The sequence below is a fragment of the Polypterus senegalus genome, chromosome 10, assembly GCF_016835505.1.
Source record: "Polypterus senegalus isolate Bchr_013 chromosome 10, ASM1683550v1, whole genome shotgun sequence".
NCBI classification, from domain to species: domain Eukaryota; kingdom Metazoa; phylum Chordata; class Cladistia; order Polypteriformes; family Polypteridae; genus Polypterus; species Polypterus senegalus.
The window spans coordinates 170340170-170356245 of record NC_053163.1 but is presented as its reverse complement, the minus strand read 5'-3'; the positions used below and the strand labels follow the sequence as shown (position 1 = coordinate 170356245).

The 16076-nt window shown below is 42.1% G+C and overlaps 1 protein-coding gene across 3 annotated transcripts; it reads right to left on the bottom strand.

The window, feature by feature from the left end:
- Positions 1 to 1057: 1057 nt before the first annotated feature.
- Positions 1058 to 12925, bottom strand: LOC120538066 (signal-regulatory protein beta-1-like). 3 transcript variants are annotated; one of them, XM_039767475.1, is made up of 3 exons: positions 12862 to 12925; positions 4963 to 5292; positions 1058 to 2147 (listed from the first exon to the last, which is right to left on the bottom strand). In XM_039767475.1, the coding sequence occupies exons 1-3, from the start codon at positions 12920 to 12922 to the stop codon at positions 1990 to 1992; spliced, it is 549 nt and encodes a 182-aa protein (XP_039623409.1). In that variant the 5' UTR covers positions 12923 to 12925; the 3' UTR covers positions 1058 to 1989. The 3 variants fall into 3 exon arrangements, with proteins under 3 accessions (XP_039623409.1, XP_039623410.1, XP_039623411.1); XM_039767476.1 differs by having other exon boundaries at positions 1058 to 2053; XM_039767477.1 differs by lacking the exon at positions 1058 to 2147 and adding an exon at positions 4860 to 4887.
- Between the last annotated feature and the right edge of the window lie 3151 nt (positions 12926 to 16076).

Below are 16076 nucleotides of genomic sequence, written 5' to 3'. Positions count from 1 at the left end.
ACTCTGTCATTATTTTCCTGGTGCCTTTCTCGCCTCCTGTCCGCTTTTATGCTTACCATCTTTGAAGAGTACTTTCTCATCATGCTTTCATACACCTTGTCACGTGAGAGTGGCACAGGGGACAGCTTAAAGGTTTTGTTGATTGTAATTCCTCGTTGCTCCATAGGTTGGCGCTGTGTTCTAATGCCTTTTCTCTCCCTGCCTCTGCTGACCGGATGATTGACAGCTGTAATACCTGTGATGTCACTTATGGTGTCCGCCCACCTGCACCCACCTCTCAGTGCAGGACTTACGTATAAGCTACACAAGCTATAGCTTAGGGTCCCCGCCTTCTTGGGGGCCCCCAAAACAAATTGTCCGAGTGAGCAATTGTCATATATACTTAAATATACTATAACAATGACACAAGATAAATTATGTTCCTTCGTCTCATGCGCATAGAAAGTGACAAACTACGCAGTTTATCATTTGATGATCATGATGATGTCATCAGTGACTTTGCTCTGGCAAAGGCAAGAAAGAAAATATTTTAGTTTAATATAATTCCTTAATCCTTATACCATGTTTCAAGATATTAGATAATAAACCTTTGTACATTGTGCCTTTTAAAAGAACTTTTGTTTCTTTTTACCAGAGTTTGCATTTTTAAGTTTATTATGAAAAAAAAATATTTTAAGGTAAGCATTTATTATTTCACTATCTATATACTTCTTAATTGTATTTCAGTTTAAACCTCTAGGTATCGGAAAATCATATTTGGCACTTACATAGAATATCTGGATTTATAAAGGGCCCCATGTCTCAAATAGTTTTATCAAGTCTAAATCCGGCCCTGTCTCTAATCCAGAATATCCACCATCTTGAAACCGTTCACTTTGGAACTTTGTAATGGTGGGGTGGTGGTGTCCCAACACTTTATCAGGGTCTGCCTGTTCACTTATAGATATATAGTCCTCCTCATCTGTTTCACACTCCATCTTTCATCGCGTCACCAAAGCCAAAATGACCAATCAGAGGGACGGGACACACAGACCTTTATGTTTTGAAGTGGTCCGGTGCCACTCAGATTCACTTTTTATTATTATTTCTTTTTTCGTTGGCGATTCCAGGAACACAGCCAGCCTTGGCCCGACCCGTACATACTTTACTCACAGACAGAGACACGAATTAAACAAATGAGTGAAATATATTAAGTGAAAAATCAATTAACAACAACAGAAATCAGACAACCCTCCCATTCCCCTTTCGGTGATACAAATATAACATACAACACTCAAACCCAACAATGAACACTCATGACAATGTCCTTATCACAGTTCCAATGCTGTAGAAATGGATGAATGGTATGGTGTAAAGATGATGATGACAATCCCAGGAACAGGTTCCATAATAAATGAATTAAACAGCCGTACTGGTAGTCCTGAGTGGCGAGATTTGTGGGATCTCTACCTCTGAGAACACATGACAACTAATCCACCCTATTCACACGACAGGCAGACACGAGACAGTCCATTCATCCTTGCGAGAAACGATCCAGGGTGCGAATGACTTCACAGTGTTTACGTTGCACAGGACACATGGGATATACAGAAACGCAGACCTTTCTCTTCTCTTTTCAAGTTTCCTGCTTGTCACCGGTAGCCCATGAGTCCGTTTCAGTCATCCAATGAGGGCAATCCCCTTTGGGGCTGCTGGGAATTGGAGTCCTTCCAGTGGTAGCTATTATATAGTAGATGCATTGATAGATGTTTTCTCTGAATTTACTGCATGCTGTGCAATACAAAGAACCTGAGAAAATAAAACTCTGACGACAGTTCTGTAATGCCGTCGAATAATCAAAGGACGGTCGAACTCGATGAAGGTACAAAGTAAAATATAAAGAGAAAAGATAAACCAGGTGGCTTATTGGTGGTGGCTTCTCTGAGGGACAAGATATGAACAGCATTTCAATTGGGAGGACACTCGGAGGTTTTCAGGTTAATTGGACCTTCATTGCCCCACCTTAGGTCCTTGCGATGCTCCAGTGTTTCTCTTTTCATTCCACTTCCAGACGCTGAAGACAGCAGTGATTAAAACTAGAAGGCACATTTTCTCCAACAGCAGAATATAAAAAGGGAAATATTCATTGGATAAAGCTCCATACGAACCTGTAGGGGGGGAAAACAGATTCCTCTTTGAAACTGTGAGTCGGGGGCAAGAGAAGCACCACATATAGAAAAGTATATTCTTAAAGCTGATAATTTGCATATATTCAAAGAGAATCATAAGTATGTATGAAAATAAGCAGAATATCCTAATGCACGTTGGTAGAGTAAGGGTTAAGTCACAAAAAGGCTTGTGGCTGTTTATTTTTAATTATTTTTAGCAGGCTAGAAACTACCAGTATTTTATGACTGAAGGTCAACTATGCAAAGAGAGGCTAACAAGCGAGTGAGGGCTGAAGGCTGCAAGTAATGGTGGCAGGAACTAGACAGGACCTAGGAAGGGAGGAAGCCTGCGGGACGGCCTTGAAGGATGAGATGGAGTGCCATGTTTATTAAGCTAGGAAACAGTGGAGGAAGGCTGTGGGAAATTTGAGGAGTGTTGAGTGAAACTGATTGAGGTGAAACTTTTCACAAAAATTGCAATAACTGCAAGATCACCGTATTCGCTGATTGCTCAGATCATTTGAACTGGGACCGTGTGTGCATCACGTGATAAAGCTTGATTCTGCCTGCATGTCCAGAGACTCCGAGTGCCTTCTTTGGGGCTGACGGTACCCGTGCCTACCTGCCTGCTTCAACACATGCTGGCACAGAGCACTGCCAAGTACTGCTGACACCTTTCAAGGTAGCCACGGTGGCAGAAGGTAAAGCCTTACACATGCCATGGTTCAAAAGTAGGCACCTCAGGGTAGTGTTGTGCTCCAGTCAGGTCAGACTCATTCTGAAAGAAATGTGTGGCACAGTGGTTAAGACTTTGGATCTCAAACCCTGAGGTTGAGGATTGAAATCCCACTACTGACACCATTGCATAACCATGAGCAAGTCACTTGACCTACCTTAGCAAAGCCAAAGAAAGTAACCAATCATATCTCAAATGCTTTAGGCCACCTGGATAAAGGTATTAGTCCAATCATAAATAAAAAATGTGAAGTCTTGAAAGAGATTTAAGTGAGACTGGAAAGAGATTGCATAAATAGTATACAATGTTTTTTAAACTGATTTCTCAATTTTGACTCCTTTAATCTTGTGTCTCATTTTTTTGTCTAAACCTGTTTCTTCTGGAATTCTAGGAAAGACATCAATGACAAAGCTGATTCTTAAATGAAACATACATGAGAATCTCTTTAAAGTTTCATGAGCGATGAAACATCAGCCTTTCAGAAGTAAAATTTTCCTGTGGGTGATTCTTAAAGGAGACAAGTGTCTAGTGAGTAGCGGCAAAGGCCACACTCACAGGACTTCTTCTTAAAACACCCTCCTTTAATTTCTCCAGTCTGTGCATTTAAACCACCGACAGGGTTTCAGGGACAACACAAAAGATGCAGAATAAAAGACTTGACGCTCAGAGAAAATAAAAAGCTAGAATTGATGTTACCCATTGAGGAGCTCAGTAACACAAGATAACTGGAGCCCAATAATTAATTTGTACGAGTGCTGTGACAGTGCAGACAGACGGACAGAAACACACATACACATGTAAGATCACTGCAGCCACTGTGCTCCACACGTTTGAGAAGTGACTCTGTCTGCTACGATATTGTCTGTCATTTTTAACCACTGCATCCCTATATGACATAACAACAGCACATAGTTTAGATACGTATTGTGGCCTACGGATGTATGACATTTTAAAACACTACGGATATTTTTACACGACATGTTTGCATTTCCAATTAGACAGTATTGTTATGTTCTTTAGTTATTCATTTATACGTGCAGACCGAAGGTGGATGATGTGTAGCCTCGTCCATGCGTTAGTGCAGTCGTTAGGCAGAGTTGTTGATTCTGGTGTTCTGAGGTTCTTGGTTATCCTCTCTTTTAACAGTAATCCTTTTGACAGCGTGTGACACACAACACTTCCACAAGCATGGCTGCCAGTTCTTTCAAGCTTACATCAACCCCTACACTACTGTCGGAATGGTGAACACCAAAGAGCACATGGAGCAACTGCGACAACAAATCGATCACGTTTACCATTCATCCACTGATGCCATTGAATGCCAGTGTACGAATTGATTCTACAGAATGTGTTTTTCCTTGCATCAGGTTATGTTTATTTTTAATAGATATTTAGAATGTGCTATCTGCACACTGTTCATGTATTTATATGTCTAACTAGAAACTATTAAAATCGTCAGGAAAAAATGAAAATGTAGAGATGCCAGGTAATTGAAAGGAACGACTCTGGGCGTCTATCTCCTAGGTTTCGTTTTGCTGATGTGCTCACCTCGCTTGTGTATTAGCGGCTACGCGACTGTCTCTTTCTTCAGAGGTTTCGTTTTGCTGAAGTGCTGGCCTCGCTTGTGTATTAGCGGCCAGGCGAGTTTCTGTTTCCTCAGAAGTGGAGACCTTACCCCGAGTCCACCTCTCACTTCTGGGCCGGACAGACACACACACACACTTCCACGCATTAGACGTTTATATATAAGATAGGGTTTTATTAGGAAACTTTTCGACAGTTCATCATAATCAGAAGCACGCTGTCTGTTGGACCACATTAACAAGAGCACTTCTGATCTTTGCAGCTCAAAATCGCGATCTCTACTTTGAGCGCCGCCTTCATGAGCTGTCAGATTGGTTGAGAAATTTGACACTTGTGGGAGCCGTCTAATGGTTCCCATCTGGTTTTAAGTAAAAATTCACTCCTGGTCGTCTCCAGATGCACAGAGTATCTACCAGAACCCTAACACAAGAAAACAATGTCAACCTTTACCAAAGATCTAAACATTTCAAAGCATAATTTAAATTTTCTACCCACCTCTCACAGTTAGGGTGATCCTTCGTCCATACATGCAGTGCATGTCCCACAGTAACTTTGTGTGCATTTCACAGAAATACTCTCCCGTGTCATTGACTTTGACGTCTCTTATTGTGATGCTAAAGTTCAACAGTGAGGTATCTTCTGTCCATGTCACACGAGGGTCATTTCCCTCATCCATTGGAGGGAAGGAGTACACATGTGTGCACTCACCCCCAATCGCTTTATACCACGTCATGGATGAAGGCGGAAAGGCTCTGGAAATGACACACGTTAACGTGACGTTGCTTTCTTCTGTTGCCTCCACATAGTACTGGGGCTGCCCTGTAACTTTATTAAAGAAAGCAAACAATAAAGCTTTGATTAAAATTAAAAGGGAGGTCTCATTCTGTAACTTCAATTAGGAAAGGGTCTTTTATATATTAACAGTACAATACAAGTAAAACCTTTGTGTCTCACATTGGGCCCTCTTGTTGCTGTATCTTGCGATTGGCAGAAATATAAACTCTCCCCCCAATTAACTGTACCTCCTCTTAAGTAGACTTTGATTTTGATATTCAGTTTGTCACACATGCACCTCTGAGGATCACCATCCCAAGCTCTTCTCAAGTTTTGTGATACCACCCCAGGCAGAGAGTCGGCACTGCTTTTAAAGGTCTTGTCATTTTCTTCAACCACAATCTCAAGAAACCGCCCAGTGAGGGCATCTGACCCCGCCCCTTCCAATCCCGGAACTACAAAAGGACGACCGCCCAGGAGGAGGAGGCATCATTATCATGCAGATGACGTAATGCAGGGGATGTCCAAGTCAGTTCCTGGAGATTTTCATTCTAACTCTTTTCCTAATCAGCGAGCAGTTTTCACTGCCTAATTAACTCCTTTTCCCTTCATTTTAATAGCCCTGTTTTTAAGGATTCAACCCTCTGAATTGATTCTGTTCTTCATTAAATGGAGTCATAAGATGACCAGCTAAATCGGGGCTTCAAACTTTAACCAATTTTACCGACCACGTTTCTTAATGAGGAGCCAGTTCTCTCTGTTAATTAACCTCATTTATTTTAATGGCTTATTGCTGCTCTCATTCTGCCACAAGGGACAATTTCAAAACTTTTAATCTTCTGTTTTGTCCCCAAACCTCGTCAAAACGTCTTGGTGACCTGAGCTGATCAGCTTTATTGAGACCTTCACCTTTCTTTATTTTCAGGTTAGCAGGTCATGTGGCTGCTTGTTTTGTGTCTCATTATTGTTTGACTGCTAATTAAGGAAAAAGAAAAACCTAAGGGGTTTTGATTAGGGTTAACCCTAATCTTAACATGAACCCTAACACTAATTAAAACTAAGACAAAACAAGTTAATTTGCAACAAAAACTGGTCACTAATTAAGAAATACAGTAGTCAGAATAAAAAACATGTAGCCACTGCGGCCCTCCAGGACTGGAGTTGGACACCCCTGACCCAGGGCCATCTTAACAGCATTATCGGCCCCCTGGGCAAAGCAGTGCACTTGGAGCCCCTATCCACACAACCACTCAGCAAGTCACAACATACAGTGGAACCTTGGGTCACGCCATAATTCATTCCAAAACTCTGGTCGTAACATGATTTGGTTGTGGCCCGAAGTAACTTCCCCCATAGGATTGTATGTAAATATAATTAATCCGTTCCAGACCATATGAACTGTATGTAAATATTTACTTTTTAAGATTTTTAAGCACAAATGTAGTTAATTATACCATAGAATGCACAGCGTAATAGTAAACTAAATGTAAAAAACATTGAATAACACTGAGAAAACCTTGAAAAGCAGAGACAACTAACCTTGCAACAGTTCACGCTATAGCCTTATGAACTGCTCGCTGTAAACACTTTTTTTTTAATGAGTTATAAGCACAGGGAAAAAATTAACATTTGAAAAATCCGTAATTTAAGAAACAACCAAGAAAAGTAACATTGCAACAATTCACTCTACAAACCTAAAAATGAACATTTGAAAAATCCGTAATACAAAAACTAACCATAAACCACCAAGAAAACTAACCTTGCATGAGTTGAGTTCTGGCATGAAGGAAGTGAGGAGGAACTGAATGGAGAGGAGGTTACAGTTTTTCCTCCTCTTCCAGGAACTGAGGCCTCTCCCTGGTTAACACTGTAACTCCTTTTGCAACATGAGCTGCTTTAATGACTTCTTGTACTCGACGGCAAGATTAGTAACACAAACGCCTCGCTTATACTTTTCAATAATTTTTTTTTTTACTTCGATTTCAATTTTCTTAAAACCTTTCTTTTCCCCACTCTTCACTTGCTTAGAAGCCATGGTTAACTGCAAAAGCGCGTGAAATACTGTAAAGCACAAAGAGTTCACAGCGAAAGCACGCACGTCTGACTGAGAAATGCACAGGGAGAGGCCGAACACGTGCTTAAATACAGTAATTGGCACGTACAAACCGGAAGGGAAACGAAATAGAGCACAAAGAGTTCACAGTGAAATCACGCACGTCTGACAGAGAACAATGCAACACGTGTGGAAATGATCGGCGCGCACAAACTGAAAAGGAAACTGGCTTGTTCGTATACCAAGTGTGTGGTCATGAACAGATGCAAAAGTTTGGCGGATTTTTTGGTTGTAACCTGATTTGCACATCTTCCGAGACGCTCGTGAACCGAGGATCCATTGTACATGGATTAGCATGGGGCACCCAGACAACTACCCAGCATACCCATGCATTAAGATGGCCCTGCCCCACCTAACATTAAGGGTCCTGAGTCTCTTTCAAGATTTCATATTTTTTATTGAATATATGCCATCATCCTGGTATCTGATACAATCAGTTCCATTTCTTTTGTTTTTCCATTTGGAGTAGAGGCAGGTGAAGTGACTTGCTTATGGTCACACAGTGGTGTCAGTAGTGGGATTTGAAACCACAATCTCAGGGTTTGAAGCCCAAATCTTAACCACTGTGCCACACAGCCTGGATTTTCTTTGAGAATGAGTCAGGCCTAACTGAAGCACAGTAATATAAATTAGTGCAACTAATAGTAGTCGGAAGCAAGGACTCCAGATTTGTAATCCTACTAAAGTGTTTATTTATTACCGTTGTGGAGGATTTCCGGCTTTTGGTTCCGGTCCTCACCCCCAGGCCGCCAGGAGGAGCTCTCCCGACAGTAGGATCATGCCCCGAGGTCCAGCAGGGCCTCATGGACTTTGTAGTGTTTATACACAGCCCTGCTGGATACCTTGGGGGCCACCAGGAGTCGCTGTAAGGGGGCTTGTGGGCTCTTTTGTGCCTTATGACCCGGGAGTACGTCACGGTCACGTGACGGGAAGGAACGACGTGCTCCCGGGGTGAAGAAAAGGACTGTTTGCCCTGACCCGGAAGGAATAAGGAACTGTGGTCTGATTGGACAGGAACACCTCTGGGTCAGGGGCTATAAAAGGACTAGAAACCAGTCCAGACACTGAGCTGAGCTGGGAGGTAGAGGAGCAAGTGTCTGGGCGAGGAGGAGAGAAAATTATAGTGTTGTGTTAATTTATTGTGAGTTTATGAGTAGTGTGGAAGGTGTTTGGTGCACTGTAAAAAATAATAAAGAGTCTTGGACTTTTATCCGGTGTCTGGAGTTGTACCTGAGGGTTCAAGGGAGCACTAGCGCCCCCTACTGCCACACCGTCCATACACTTCACCGTATATTACTGAGCCCACAATGCAAATGCTTTGAATCTGCATAAAAGAAACAAAAAATGTCAAAGACACTACCTTGGAGATCTGAGCCCAACGTGTGCCTTTGCTGACACTCAAGAGGAGACCCTTGTGAGAATTCCAATGTGTTTCTGTCTCGGGTATAAAATTGAAGAAGCAGAAGACAACAGACCATGTCTCCATTTTATTTCTTTCTGATTTCATTGCTGTCTTGAAGAACCCAAAAAGATATTAAGGAGAGAACTTTTTTTTAATTTTTATTCCTATTGTACCCTGTAGCTCCTTATAGATAAGCAAGTTCTAGAAACTGGATGTATCCTAACCCATCTCCATGGTTCAACATGTAAGAGTGACTGCTAAGCTTGTCTGATTTACCGATCCAAACCCATTTTCTATCAGAACCATGAAAACACACTCAACCCTAACCGTGTAGCCTTTTATCACTTGCTTATTATGAGTCACTGTCAGAGCAAAAAAATGCAGAATGGCTAAGACTGTCATGAGCTGCCTTTACTTAGGCATTAATCTGCCTCCTTATCTTCAGATCCGATGCTGCGATAATAAAGAACTTAGAGAAAAGCAGGTGCCTGCTTCCTTTGATAAGGGAGTCACCCTATCACAATAATAAGTTACTCATGGCGTTAACGTTTCAGCATGACTTCATGCATGACCTGCACTGAGCAAGAGAGCGTGGCCAAAAATATTTAACACGCAGTTCTAATTATTACAAGATGAATGTTGGTTTAACTTACTTCAAAAGTCATTGAAGAGATGAGCTGAGATTTCAAACCCACTATACTGGAGGTTTCAGCTCTCCTAAGAATGTTAGAGTTCTGTTGTTGTGGTGTGAAATTTTGTATATAAGTTGCTAAATATTTTGCATGTCTTTATTTGAAACTTAGACAAATTAATGTAATATCAGTGTTACAACTCTATATACAGTATGTAAAATCCAACGTCTGTCTGCTTTTCACGAGAGAACTGCTTAATGGATTTAGATCTGTTTTTTTTCCTAGAATTTGCTTGAACATTCCGGTTGATTTTGCAACTTCTCTCATCGCGTTAAGAGTCATAGTTCACTTATAGGAGAGATTTATTCGCGCTAACCCGAGACAGAGGCTGCGGGCCGAGGGGAGGGGGAGGCGTGATGTCAGGAGTGGGGAGCCGGGCAGGGCCCTCCTCACTCATGCGTCAGCCTCCATTCGAGTCGCTGTACCTCTCGCCATGTGATGAAGCGTACCCCCACCCCCCACTAGTTGGCGATACCTGTGTGTTCATTAATGTTTAAAGTGTGTCCTTTTGCACCGCGGGGCAAAGCTAATTATGCTGTTAAGGTTAAGGTTAAGAAACACCTCCCCACCCAGTCTTTAGGACTGAGTCTTTGTAATTTTATGACAGGGTCGGGTGAAGCGCCTAAAACCAGTTTGGCAAGTGATTCTCTGCAGGACTCTCTCAATCAGCCCACCGCATGGAAGCCAACTACCTACCTGGCAAGCTTCGCCTTAACAAATGAGATTGGGGACAGGTGTGAAACCCACTGTGTCGTACCAGAATTCTATTGGTCTAAAGTTGCCTGTTTGGTTTTAAATCAGAAGCCATTAATTACCACAACCCCCTATTGGCTGGTGAGTTTGGACAGAGAGTCTCTTTCCCTCTTCCTTTTATGGTGTCTGCTTCTCTCTTGGCTCTGTGCTCCTTCTCCATCCTCATCTTTTTCCCGCCACCCATTTACATACTATTGGCTCCTCCCCTTACAGTCTGTTGGGCCATTCAAGCCTGGTGCTCCCAACCCCCTGTACCATTGGACGGCCTTACAAATTAAGCCATTCCACCGTTCTCAGGAATAGGGAAAAGGTGCAAACTCACGGTGACTCACAAACATATTTCAGACAATTGTTACAGAGTAGGAGCATCTCTCACACCATTTCCATGTGAAGGACAACACAATAAAGAACACAACTCAGTAGCCATATTGAGACAGGCATGCGGCCTGTTCTGAAGAAAGCTGACCAAAAATGACGACACAACTAGAGACATCTCTCTATTATAAAATAAAATCTTAAAAGGAGATGAGATGTGATTTTCTCAGAGAGACACTTTCACGTCCCACGAGACGAGACTTTGTGCCAAGAGATTTAACAATACAATACAATTTACAATACAATTTATTTTTTGTATAGCCCAAAATCACACAAGGAGTGCCGCAATGGGCTTTAACAGGCCCTGCCTCTTGACAGCCCCCCAGCCTTGACTTTCTAAGAAGACAAGAAAAAACTCCCAAAAAAAAAAAAAAAACCCTTGTATGGAAAAAATGGAAGAAACCTTGGGAAAGGCAGTTCAAAGAGAGACCCCTTTCCAGGTAGGTTGGGTGTGCAGTGGGTGTCAAAAAGAAGGGGGTCAATACAATACAGATTTACCCACGCCCGTGGTTGGAAATAAAAGACAAAGAGTAGATGACACAGTAGAATGTCGTAAAGAATTCAAAAACGTTGCTGTGGTACACATGCAGAGCAGGTTAGAGATAATGGAAGTACGAAAATTCGAAAGTCTCAAAAAAATGATAGTAAAGATTGCATTAGTGCAAACAAACGGAAATTATTACTCGATTAAATAACGGAACAGCGAAAAGAGATCGAAAATATTGTTTGGATTTGAACTTTAAGTCTGAGATTCGTAGATCATCTAATTCGTGTTCCCATCAGGGAAAAGTAGTGTTTCTTCCCAATGAAGAGCTGTATCAGCGAGAATTAAAAGTTTTGTTGTTTGGTGAAAGTGAAATCCCACAAGAGAAAATTTAAAGCCCCGCGAGACAAAAGCTTATGCAAAGAGATTTGGAAAAGTCCTGCCCACATAACCACACACACGGTTCAATCATTTCTCATTTGTGTGAATGCTATTGTCAGACACATTTCTTGTAGAGAGACAGAAACGATATTCACTCACGGGCAGTTATACGTTGCATTGTCATGATGTCATTCCAAACACGGAATCAAAATTCACATCGATATTGATGAAAAGGTAAAAGTGAAAAGCGATCAAATATATGGACAGAGGTGATATGACAGAAGTATGTAGATATTGATCAGCTTTAAACTTTAAGTCGGAGACTTGTAGATTTGTCTCATTTGTGTTGCCATCAGGGAAAAGTCGTGTTTCTACCCAATGAAGTGGCGTATCCACGAGAATTAAAAGTTTTATTGTTTGGTGAAAGTGAAATCCACAAACGCGAGTGGCAGCGACGTGAAGTGGCTGGCATGGGGGTTGGCAAGAAAAGCAAGCAGGGGGTGAAGTTTAAAGTAACAAACAAGTCTGTGTGCCGCCTGAAACTACACATCAGCATTGATCAGGTTGTATGGTTGCCAATATTCACTTGTGCTTTGCTTACTTTTATTATTTATGAATATTATCAATAACACATTATTTAAATTGGTAACTTAACTCCTGCTTGTCTTTTACTCTATGTAATTACCTGAGGTTATAGATGTAGAATTGAAGGTGGGGAGAAGTTATAAAGTAAAATAGATTATAAACAGTGGTAAGTCTATGGGATTTGAGTCTACACATTATTAATACAAAATAATATCTCAAAGGACTTTCTGCTTTTAATGGGTGTTGGAACAGCTTGGAGTGAACTCTGTGATGAGGACAGCACCATGTCCACCATTTGACAAAGGCTCCACGTCTGTGTTCCTAACTACTCATAATGCTTATTCTCCCATGGTACAGGTTTCTTGCGGAGTGCATCCACTTTTCCTCCAGGATTTCCCCAGATGTTGCTGCATTCATTTTATCCTCACAATCTTTCCAGTCCCACAGCCTGATTCTGATATCACAGTGAGGATGGTGTGTTTTAGGCCATGTGTGCATTGAGTCTGATGGTTAAAAAGCTCAAGCTGGCTTCAGAGCCCCCAAACACGCCCCCTACCATCTGGCAAACTCCAGCCAAGATGTCCTCTAAGATGTCCTCCTTTAAAAGTTCATTTGATCAGGTATGAAAGGATGCAGACAATGTCAGAATTTCCAAAGCAAAGCTACAAATATGGTCTCAATTCACAGAACCCTATCTGTTCAGGACAAACAAAGAGGAAGCTCACAGGCTATTGACTGGTAATTGTGCATGTTGTCGTATAGAGATTTGCAAATGTCTGTTCATTTTCAATCATTCCTACAAACGATACGAGGTGAGGAATAAAACAAGGCTTACCTTGTTGCTGAAACATCAGCAGTAAGAACACATGGAGTGACTCCAAGCTAAGGAACACCATGATGATCCCTGGAGCTGTGACCAGGGACTCAAGCGAAAAGAACAAGATGAGCAGAAATGCAGTGAATTCAATCATATCATAAAAATAACAAGGGGAAACCAAACGTATTGTGACATTTCTACTAATATTTCAACATCAGTTTACTTTCCCCTTATGTCACTAAGTGTGTGCTCTGTGCCTGGTTCCTCCTCCAGTAATATGACAGCCCGTTGAAAATTCTGATGACAGATAGGAGTTGCATAAGTGGAGTAAAACCTAAAACTAAAACACAGCCTGACGAGGTTAGATTGTGACTTAGGATCAAATTTATCTAACGGGATCTAAAAAAGCCATCCCGATCCTAAAAGGATACCTCAGAGAAGATAAACACTCTGTGTACAAGGCAGTAAAGGCCTCGAGTAGAACATCAATTTATGGTAAATTTGCCCAAAATCTAAATAAGAGAAGACAGTCTGGAGCATTTTGGCTTGATTTCACTCAGGCTGCACGGCATGAAAAAATGTCTGCAATGGCCCAGTCTCATTCTTCTGAGTGCACTGCCTGTCCATAGGGTGAGACTGCACTTTCCGAGATGACAAGAAGCAAGCGAGTGTCCATTCTTCCCCTTCGCACCATATTCTACACAGGCATCCTCACATTGGTTCTGAGCAGTTGTATTGTGGTCGTGAATGACAAATGAGGCACGTCTCACCGCAAGAGGCTGCAGGGATTATTGAGGCTGGCGGACGGTATCATCGGGGTGCTTCTCCATTTCCTAAGACACGTTCTTCAAACGCTGTGTCCACATTGCACTGTGTAGGACCCTTCTTGCCCCCTCTCATGGATTCTTCATTTTCTTTTCATCCGAGTAAAGATACCACAGCATCGGAGCCAGATCTGTCAGGTTATAGTACGCACATGGATGCAGAATCACATCTGCCATTGGAACTGTGCCGTCAAGCTACCATGCTCCACCCAAAAATGTAAGAGCATTATGTATTAATTTAAAATGTATGTGCCATAGACCCTCTATCTGACCGGCTCATCAACGCAATACAGAGCCGACCATGATATTCCACCCTACCTTAACATCCTAGCTCACAGGCTTTCCCTCGAGACCAGTGTTTCTTAAACTATTGGCTATGGGTGGAGGGCCAGTTTTGGGTCATGTGATGTCTATCTATCTATCGTCACAAGAATAAGCAAAAGACATCAAAAAGGTTTGGGGCAGCCACCAGTATATAATTCCCTGGCTGCAAATGGGTAATTCTTACGAGTTGTTTACAGGTTCTGAGTCCAAAACAGAACTGAGGCAGATTGTCAAAGATTGTGGCCTTATTTTCAGAGACAGGAAGTTATGTCATTAGAGGGGCCGGAACTGGAAGTGATGTCATCAGAGGCGCCAGGATGGTCTGTAAGGGATTGAGACAGAAAGTCAGTGCACTTTGCCGCCCCCATTGTCTGGTGTGGAAATACTATTATTCAGGCCCTTTAGCTGCCTCCCAATCGCACGTGTGTGACACTATCTATCTATTATATAGTGCCTTTCAAATCTATCTAGCTAGCTATCTATCTAGGACAGATAGAAAGAGTGTAATGGGTGAGCAATGGTGAAATTATGTATGCTTCATCTGTTAATTCTAGAATTTCTTTTTTGTCATTGACTGTTTACATTAATATGTTGATATTTTCTCTAACCTCACAATAAAGGTTATTTTAAAATATCTATTTATCTATCTAATCCATCTATCTATTGTCACACACATGCGAGTAGGAGGCAGCTAAAGGGCCTGAGTAATGATAATACCAAAACAGACCAGGGGGTGGCGAGGTGTGCAGACTACCTTTCTCAGTTCCTTGCAGACCATTCCTTGGAAATCCCGCCAGGTTCCGGCACCCTCAATGACGTCACTTCCGGTTCCGAGGATGTCACTCCTCCCCAAGCCTCCTTGATGATGTCACTTTCAGTTTAAATGGTGTTACTTCCGGTTCCAGTGCCTTGTTTGATGTTACTTCCGATCCCGATGACATCACTTCCGGTTCTGGGACTCCTTGATGGCGTTACTTCCTCTCCGGGCCTTGAAAGCCGCCATCTTGCTTCCAGTTAATCAGTTCTGTTTTTGGACTCAGTCTTGTGAACAACTCAATCTCAATCTTTTGCAGCCAGGGCATATTATACGGGTGGCTGCCCCAAACTTTTAGAATGTCTGATGTTCATTCTTTTCTATCTATCTGTCTATCAAATAGTGCCTTTCAGCTATCTCTCTAAATATATATAGGCTCCTACTATCTATCTATCTATCTATCTATCTGTCATATAGTGCATTTCAGCTATCTATCTAAACATATATAGACTCCTATCAGCCACAATATTCAAACCATTGCCAGGAGACATTAATGACATGGATTATCTTGTTGCAATGGCACCTGTTAAAGGGTGCCACATATCAGGCCACAAGTGAACAGTTAGTTCTTGAAGGTGATGTGTTAAAAGCAGGAAAAATGGGCAAGCGTAAGCATCTGAGTTTCACGAGGTCCAAATTTTGATGGCTAGACGACTGGGTCAGAGCATCTCCAAAATGGCAAGTCTTGTTCAGTGTGCCCAGTACGCAACTGGTTAGTATATACCAAAAGTGGACCAAGGAAGGTCAACCAGTGAACCAGAGACATATTCATGGCATTCAAGGTTTATTGATGCACATGGGGAGTGAAGGCTAGCCCATCTGGTCTGATCTCATAGAAGAGCTATCGCAACACAAATTAAAAACTGTAATGCTGGCCATGAGAGGAAGGTGTGAGAACACAAAGTGCATCACAGCTTACTGTACTGCCACAGGATGGTCAGAGTGCCTTTGCTATCCCCTGTCCATCACTGAAAGTGCCCAAAACGGGCACATTAGCATCAGAACTGGACCATAGAATAGTGCAAGAAGGTGAACTGGGCTAATGAATCACATTTTCCTTTAGACGGGGTGCGTGTGCATCGTTTACCTGGGGAAAAGATGGCAGCAGGATGCATTATAGGAAGAAGACAAGCCGGTGCAGGCAGTGTGATGCTCTGTGCAATGTTCTTTTTGCAAACCTTGTGTGCTGGCATTCATGTGGATGTTACTTAGACACATACCACCTACCTAACGCATACATGCTTATTCCCTAATGGCAGTGTTGTCTTTCA

Excerpts from the sequence above, each read along its gene's own strand:
- LOC120538066 (XM_039767475.1), bottom strand. The coding sequence starts at position 12,922 with ATGGTGTTCCTTAGCTTGGAGTCACTCCATGTGTTCTTACTGCTGATG. Across the intron at positions 5,293-12,861 it reads GCTGATGTTTCAGCAACAAG|TTACAGGGCAGCCCCAGTAC; the intron begins GTAAGCCTTGTT and ends TCTTTAATAAAG. Across the intron at positions 2,148-4,962 it reads GATCACCCTAACTGTGAGAG|GTTCGTATGGAGCTTTATCC; the intron begins GTGGGTAGAAAA and ends CCCCCCCTACAG.